The sequence below is a fragment of the Alexandromys fortis genome, unplaced genomic scaffold (assembly GCF_014885135.2).
Source record: "Alexandromys fortis isolate MF-2015 unplaced genomic scaffold, M_Fortis_MF-2015_v1.1 scaffold_42, whole genome shotgun sequence".
NCBI classification, from domain to species: Eukaryota; Metazoa; Chordata; class Mammalia; order Rodentia; family Cricetidae; genus Alexandromys; species Alexandromys fortis.
In genome coordinates this window covers 430362-439269 of record NW_026067934.1, presented here as the reverse complement: position 1 = coordinate 439269, position 8908 = coordinate 430362, and the positions used below count along the sequence as shown (strand labels likewise).

Genomic DNA, 8908 nt, shown 5'->3' with positions numbered 1-8908 from the left:
AAAGAGAAACCCTGTCTCGGGGGGAAAAAAAAAAAAAAAAAACACAGGCTGGCCTGGTTTTCACGGTTTCTGGTCTCAGTCTTCTAAAGGCTGGTTACCTGATTATATTTCTTTGCTCATCCCCCTACAAAATTACCCCCTTTTCACTCTCATGGCCCTACTGTCTCCTTGTGTTTACCTTTTCCTTGTCTACTGTTTGTCATCAACAAAGGAATAACCGCCACCTTTATTTATTTTTATTTTCCTTTCTATTCATTCCTAACGTAACAACTGATACACTTGGGCAAAAAGAAGTCACAATATTCCTCCTTATCCTAGAATGATTGTCATTTGAAAGATGATAAATTTGTTTTTTTCTAGATATTCTTTTATTTTAATGTATTTTCATAGTGGGCCTACCCATGGATAGTATTTTTGCAGACACTGTTTTCCATTTAGCCTGGTGACCCAAACGTTATAGAGCAGAGACAAACAGAGTCAAACAAAACTTCAACCCTGCTACATCCTGAAAATTGCACAGAATTCCATTTGAAAAAAAGCAATGTGATTAAACACGCACACGTAAACACACACACACACACACACAACCAATGATTTAACCAAAAAAAAAACCCTTGACGCAACACAATTCCACCAAAAATATTAATTCCATTGTAAAGACCTCCAAATCAAGTGAATCAGATGAAATCTTAGAAGTAATGATTTTACACACACACACACACACACAGAGAGAGAGAGAGAGAGAGAGAGAGAGAGAGAGAGAGAGGCCAGAAATGCCTTATAAATTCCAACAGAACACAAACACAAGTTAAGGAAAAAACAGACGAAGGAGAAATCTCGTGGCCTTCGGGCCTCACTCACTGACAACTTACAAAGAGGTCTCTCATCATTGGCATAGCCAATGAGTAGTCAGTTGAAGAATGCTAAGTGATGGATCTAATCCTGTGTGGCCATTGTTTGGGGTCCACGGAGCAGGGACAGCAATACTCCAGATACTCCAGAGAAGTGGATTGCTTTAGTACTGGAAATCAGATTACTATAGTTACAGAAATTGTTCCAATTCAACCAAAATTGAGGTTCTTTACAAAATGTCATGGCCCTGGCTAGTATCTTGGGCCCACTTTTTGCTAAGAAACACAAACTGACCTCTGGAGTCAGTACTACACACAGGTAGTGTGACGTTTCAATAGAACTGCGAGATACCAGCTTATCTGCAAAGGTGGAATACCAGTTGTGTGAAAACAGAGCATACGTTAGGTAACAGAAAAACTATAGGTATGTGAAAAGTTCACTTTTGGTTTCCTGTGTTTAATACATGTACATTAAACCCCCACAGGCTCACATATTTGAAGGCTTAGTCACCAGAAAGTGGCACTATTTGAAGGGATTCGAAGAATTAAGAAGTATGGGCTTGTTTGAGGAAGGGTGGGCTTTCAGGTTTCAAAAGCCCATGCCAAGCCCAGAGTCTCTCTCTCTCTCTCTCTCTCTCTCTCTCTCTCTCTCTCTCTCTCTCTGCCTTTGGATCAGGATATAAAACCCTCAGCTACTCTTCCAGCATCATGTCTGTCTGCATGCCACCAGGCTCCCTGCCATGTTGATAATGGAGTGACCCCGAAACTGTAAGCAACCCCACAATTAAGTGCTCTTTTTATGAGAATTGAGTTGGTCATGGTGTCTCTTTACAGCAATAGGACAGTGACTGAGACATTCATTACACTAACATCCTACCTCTGGAGTCATTCCCACATCGAATCACTCACCTCGTTACTAGATACTGATGTGCTGTGGAATAGTAACTGGGCAAAGACGTGCTGCATGTGTTTAGGCTGCAGGATATGACTTTAGCTGTGTAGAGTGTGTCACTTTTGTTTATGCTGCATTTGTTGAGTCATGGAAAGATGTGTTGCATTTGTTTCGCCTCGCCTAAGGCACCTGTTTGGTTTAAGAAAGAGCTAAACAGCCAATAGCTATGAAGAAGAAAGGATAGGCAGGGCTAGCAGAAAGAATAAAAAGGAGAAAGCTAGCCTCGGGAGAAAAAGAATGAAAGGAAGAAGGAGAAAATGAGGGAGATGCCAGACAGACAGACATAGAGAAGCAGTGAAAATAGGGTATACAGAAATAAGAAAGGTAATAAGCCCTGAGGCAAAGGGTAAATAAAGAGAAAATGGTTAAGGTAAAAGAGCTAGCCAGAAACGTGCCTAAGCTAGGCCAAGCACTCAAAACTAACAGCAATGATTTGGGAGCTGGTTGGTGGTCCAAAAGAAAAAGCGTGGTACACTAATACCCATCACTTTCAACCTTATCCGGTATCCTCAAGCCAAGGTTCATCCTCTTCATTGTACTTTCCTTCCATCAGTGATAGGATGTCTATCTTCATGTCCCATACTTTCCTTCTATCAGTGAGCAAAGCCTTGATGATCGGATATCTATTTTCATGCCCCATTGTTAAAAAAAAAATCAACCCATTAGACTGGTTGAGATGGCCCACGCCTTTAATCCCAGCATTCAGGAGGCAGAGGTGAGTGGATCTCTTGAGATAGGGGCCTTCATGTTTCATACAACAGAAACTAAACAAACTTCTAAACATGGCCTGATCTGTAAAACATAATGTATCCTGCTTAGGGGTAAAAAGAAAAAGTTATCATTTGCTATTCTGAAAGCAATCTTAAAATAGTTCAACCTTAACAGGACACTGTATCCAACAGGCTTCTCTAGAGGAATGGAATTAAGTTGGCTTTAAAGTAGTGACAAAGGCAGAATGACCAGGGAGCTGATAACGTGGTCATTCCTAGGTCCTTAAGGCTGGAGCCATAGCATTCGGGGTTGGTAGTTAGGTGAGTGGGTGGAGGGTCTGTGGGTGGTTAGTGGATGGGTGGATGGGCTTCAGCAGTCCCAAACGGGCACAATGAGCCTAGAAGTTTCCTGAACTACCCTGTTTCCCTAGTCACAACTGTGGGAGATCACAGGGACTCCATTCCATCTTGACTTAAGGTCAAAGAGTTCAAGCTTCTTCTTGTTCCTTGAGGCCAATTAACAGAATGTTTGGCCAAAGGCATTGTCTCAGATGTCTTGCTCCTTAAGGCCAAAAAAAAAAAAAAAAAAAAAAAAAAGGATATTTGGCCAAAGAGGAGGTTACTAGATGTTTGTTCCTTGAACCATGGTAAGGAAGTCTTTTGCCATCCCCTTTTTTGCTATAAAAGTGTTATGAGGAATAAATTCAGAGCTTCTGCAGTATTCACAGAGACCCTCCCGATTCCATCTCCTGTCCTTTGTCTCTTTCATAATCCTCTCTCCCCTATTCAGGTACTGTTCGACAGGTCGGCTGGCCCCGACACACAATCAAAGTTTGGAAACACTAGATCTGATATCTGTGAAGTAAACATCTATAGCCACAGGACAACAGAACTAGGTAACAAGATGGATAGACAAGTGAGCAAAAGGCAAGATGTTCTTCCTTCTGCCATATCCCTTTCATCTGAACCAGCAGGTGCCACCCACAAGTGGGGTGGGCGATCTTCCCACATCAGTCAGGAAAACCAGAACAGTTCTTCCAGTGAGGGTCCACACTCAGGTGCTTCTGTTATGTGGCAAGTTGACATTAAAATCAACCATCGTAGACAGGCAAGAAAGTATGTTAGAAAATAAACACCGAGAGAGAAATAAACATAGTTGCGGAGGCCCAAAAATGTAAGCCTATTTCCACCTTGTCTGAAGGTCAGAGAGTTTTAGCTTAGGGTTGAAAGCACTCACTACGTTTACAAAGGACTTGTGCTCAGCTCCCAGCACCTATGTGACTGTCACTAACCACCTGTAACTCCAGCTCCAGAGGGTCTGAGGCATCTTCACAGCAGCGCAGGCACAGCACACGTCACACACATTCACACCGGCAGGCAAAGCATTCATACACATGGGATAATACAAATAAGTCTATTTTTAAAAAAAAAAAAAAAGTTTGTATGTAAGGTGTATTCTGTGGTAGGATCTTTCATTTCTGTAAAAGGAACAGTAGTACTGGGAGACTTTCTAATATTACCTACATACAAAGAGTCTCTCCAGTGTGGCTTTTTAAAACATTGCTATGGGTATAGGTAATCTGTCTGCATGGTTGTCTGTGTACCACGAGCATACAGAGGCCACTGAAGTCACAAGAGGACACTGGACCCCCTGGAACTGAAATTAGACACCGTTGTAGGTTTCCATGTGGCTGCTGGGAATCAAACCTAGGTCCTCTGGAAGAGCAGCCAGTGTTCTTAGCTGCTTAGTCGGCCCTCTGGTCCCCTCTGGTTGACTTACACGTATTTGGAGGAACCAGGGAAGAGGAGGAGACTTTCTACACTGAAAATGTACACAAGGTTCCTCTGCAGTTGGATCTCTGTCATGTCTTTCCCACAATCTGAGACTACAAAATGATTTCAGCATCACTCACGTTCAGAGGGCTTTTCTTTAGTATGATTTTGTTCATGGACTTGAAGAAAACTTTTAGAATACAAATCATTTCCCTGTTATTTTTTAAAAAGTTTCCCCTCCATGTGGCGGTTTCAAGTTTGCTGTTTGGTTAGGTTTTGTTCTGTTCTTAAGAAATCAGCATGATAGGCTCTCACCCATTGGTAGCAAAAAGGTCCCACTTTTATTCAGGGTGAATTCATGTGAAAGCAACCGGCCATTTAAAAAGCGTAAGCACTGCTTTCAAAGCTGGGGATGTAAACCTCGGAGAATGACTGTCTTCATAAGAGATATTAAGTAACGGATTTCCCATATCGTTTACATGAAGATAGTCTCTACTCAGTGTTGAGTTCTTTCATGCTTTTTTTTTTTTTAGGTGACTAAGAGACCTAAAGCCTTTCCCACACCCCTTACACTCATGGGGTTTCTCACTACTGTGCATCAACACATGGTACTGAAGAGAACTTAAGTGGGTGAAGGTCTTCCCACACTGCTTACACACACGAGGTCTCTCTCCAGTGTGAATCATTTTGTGTTTCCGCAAAGCACTCTCGGAACTCAAAACTTTTCTCACATTGTGAGCACACATGTGGGTTATCGCCGCTGTGTATCTTTTCATGACTTCGAAAAGAAGTCGAACAGAAGAACCCCTTCCCACACTGTTTGCACTCATAGGGTTTGACACCACTGTGACTTACTTCATGCCTTCTTAACTGATACAAAGACACGAAGGCTTTTGTGCACTGCTTACGCACATAGGGCTTCTCACCAGTGTGACTTCTTCCATGGATTTGTAGGGAACTGAGACGAGTGAACGTCTTCCCACACTGCTTACAAACATGGGGATCCACACCACTGTGGGTTACTTTATGTTTTCGAAACTGATTCCAAAGCTTGAAGGCATCCCCGCATTCCTTACATACATAGGGTTTTCCCCCCAGTGTGAGTTCGTTCGTGTATTTGAAGATAAGTAGAAGTAATGAAGGCTTTCCCACACTGCTTACATACATAGGGTTTCTCTCCGGTGTGGATTCTCGTATGTCTTTGAAGGGAAGCAGAGCGAGAAAAGTTTTTCCCACACTGATTACATGCATAGGGCTTCTTACCGGTGTGGATTATTTTATGCCTTAAAAGAGAATTGAAACGAGTAAAAGTTTTCCCACACAGTTGACACTGATGGGGACTCGAGCCAGCGTGGTGAATCTTTTCATGTCTTAGAAGAGAACTGGAATAAGCAAAGGTTTTCCCACACTGCTTACATGTGTAGGGCCTCTCGCCAGTGTGGATCCTTTCGTGGACTTGTAGGGAACTGGGAAAAGGGAAGGCTTTCCCACACTGCTTACATGCAAAGGATTTCTTTGCACGGTAATGTTGTTCATGGCCCTTTAAGGATCCAAGAGAAGTAAACGTTTTCCCACACTGCTTACATTCGTGGTGCTTTTCTTCAGCAGGAGTGCTTTCCTGAGTCTGACCGATTCTTACGTCTTCATTAGCCTGCTCATTTTTATTAGATTTCTCTTCCGTGTCAGCACTTTTATGCTTCTGAAAAGATGGGGGAGAGCTGGAGGTGTCCTCTGACTCTTTATTATTATCCAGCTCTTTTCCATGTTCCCGAACTTCTTTTGTTTTCTGCCCTGGCCTAGGTTTTAGCCGCACACGTAGAGCTAAATAGCCGATGACTACATTTACACACCCATTTCTTCCACACATATGTACTCCTGGGTAAAGTGTGTGGTCCACAGTGCCCTCTGTAGAGAAGCTGATGATGTCTGCACACTCATGATCTTCCTTACACTCGTGGAGTTTTTCCGCCAGCTGGCATCTGTAAGAAATAAAAAACTAGATTGCTAAGTGTTTGATTATTAATAGTAGAAATACTGGTTCTGTGTACTGTAGGAATTCAGAACATGTATTCACGGAATGCTATGCAGCATGATCTAAGGATAGCTGTAACAACAGCAATGGTATTATAAACACAATGAGAAGTTATATTGTGTCCACGTTTGGCAAACATTGAATGTATATGTCACATTTAAATACCCATTTCAGTACTCAATATTGTGCACCATTTGATGTCCAGTACTGATGATGAAAATGATGTTGCCTTTTGAACTACTTGAATGCTATGGTAGTTTGAATAAAAATGGCTCCCATAAGCTGATAGGGAGTGGTACTATTAGGGGATGTGGCCATGTTGGAGGATGTGTGTCACTGGGGATGGGTTTTGAGGTTTCAGATGCTCAGTCTAGACCCATGTGTCATGCTCTTTTTTTTTTCCTGCGGCCTGTGGGTCCAGATGTAGAACTCTCAGCTCCTTCTCTAGCACCATGCTTGGCTACAAAGTCCATGTCAATAATGGACTAAACCTCTGAGCCTGGAAACCAGACCCAAATACATGTTTTCCTTTATAAGTGCCATGCTCATGGTGTCTCTTCACATCAGTAGAAACCTTAAGACAAATGCCCATATTGAGTTATCTTTCTGTTTTTTATTTACTTATTTATTTATGAGATAAGATTTCACTTTGAAGTGCTGGCTGGCCTGAAACACACTTAGTAGACCAGGCTGACCTCTAAATCAGAGATTCACCTGCCTCTGCTTCCCATGTGCTGAGATTAAAAGTGTGGCCCCACACCTGTCTATACGTATTCTCTCAACAGTTAGTTCCAGTCTAAAAGTGACATCTTATTTTGTTTCATATGTACCTCACACCGAAGATGGCAGATAAACTGATATTTCATATTCCATATTGTATATCGTATAAAGTTTATACATGTGAAGTATGATATCGTATGTATGCATGTATCGTGATACTCAAGTTGTTTTCAGTGCTTGAGTATACGAGATGCTCTTATTGATGACTTGAAACATATTGGAAGTTTCGGAGACAATTTCCTGAGATCAACTCAGATTGAAACTTGACATATTTGTCTCCTTTACCTTTTTGTAAAATAGCCTATGGCACCATAAACATTGAGGAACCTGAATTACCTTAGCTTTATGCCAGAATTTTCAATCTTTTGCTGTTTCCTTATGTTTCCTAAAATACAGATCAAAATGAATCATTATAAATCATGATACTACGGGAAAAACATTAGTAGATTCCAACTAAATTCATGGTATAAAGTAGCCCATTTCATATATTCACCCTGTCACTTTTCTTCTTTTTTTAGGGGCAGAATGTGAACAGTCTCCCACTACCACAAATTATACAGTCAACTTTTCTACATTTGGGAAAGTCGCAGGAGTCAGCAAGAATGGACTAAGAAAACCAGCTTCCTGATCTTGGTGTCTCCCCGGCCAAGTAAGCATCCCCAAATCTTTACCGTACTTTAGTTCCTGCAGCAGCGATGATCCAGAAGCACTTTTGTTTGACTGGCTTATTATGAGAATGGATGTCTTTACCTATAGAGCTCATGTTTCTCAATATTTCCTTCAGCACATCTTTGTAGAGCTCCTTTTGGGATGGATCCAGCATGGCCCACTCCTCCATGGTGAAGTGCACAGCCACATCCTCAAAGGTCACTGACTCCTAAAAGTGCACATACACACATACATTTCCACAAGGGTGAACTTCACAGTATCAGCTGTCTAGACTTTATAAGAAGTTATTGTGACACTATGTTCATATATGTTCAAGATGTCTTGCTCAGCACACAGTTACTGTTCATACATACTAAGATTCTCCAATATAGTAATTCTGACAGTAGATTGGAACAATGAGTAAAGCAACAGCAGAATAGGACCACCTTTGCCCCCATAAGCTGTGCTAACTCTCTTTGTCCACTGGGTCATTGTAAGAAACTTTATAACAAATTCTGACTATCTATGTCCCAAAGAAAATCCAATATGAGCTGTCTCAAGACTGCATATTCTTACAGATGCTGAAGGAAAAATTTCCATTTCTCTTGGTTATCTGGGGCCTGTGATTAAGAGCAGCTCTTTCTTATATAACTATAAAAATGATGTGACTTTCTTGAACAGTTGGTGCCAACCATATGTGACTTTTGTCCTGGCTAGCTTACACCCAAGATAATCACACAGAAACTGTATTCATTTAAACACTGCCTGATCCACTAGTTCTTATTGGCTAATTCTTACATCTTAATTTAACACATTTCCATTAATCTGTGTATTGACACATAACTGTGCCTTACCGGCAAGATTCTAACCAGTGTCTGTCTCAGGCAGGAGATCCATGGCATCTGCCACTCTGCCCTTCTTCCCAGCATTCAGTTCTGTCTACTCCGCCTATCAACTAGGCCAAGGCAGTTTCTTTATTCATCCAATGAAAGCAACACACAAACAGAAGGAACTCCTACACCAGACTTTTATATCACTTTTATATATTTTTTCTCTCAAAATCTACGTTTCCATGTGATTATTAGAGAGAAACTGGTTAGACTAGGTATATTTTCTGAATAATGAATCTTTGAGAAGCTGGTTCAGTCTTTTGAATAAGATT

At 41.4% G+C, this 8908-nt stretch overlaps 1 protein-coding gene across 1 annotated transcript in view; it reads right to left on the bottom strand.

The window, feature by feature from the left end:
- Positions 1-7430: 7430 nt before the first annotated feature.
- LOC126504035 (zinc finger protein 124-like) overlaps positions 7431-8908 on the bottom strand; it is a 27048-nt gene continuing 25570 nt past the window's right edge. The window contains exons 2-3 of the mRNA XM_050146029.1: positions 7849-7975; positions 7431-7483 (exon numbers count right to left, since the gene is read on the bottom strand). Coding sequence (XP_050001986.1) covers positions 7431-7483; positions 7849-7975 — 180 coding nt within the window. The remainder of the gene's footprint in view (positions 7484-7848; positions 7976-8908) is intronic.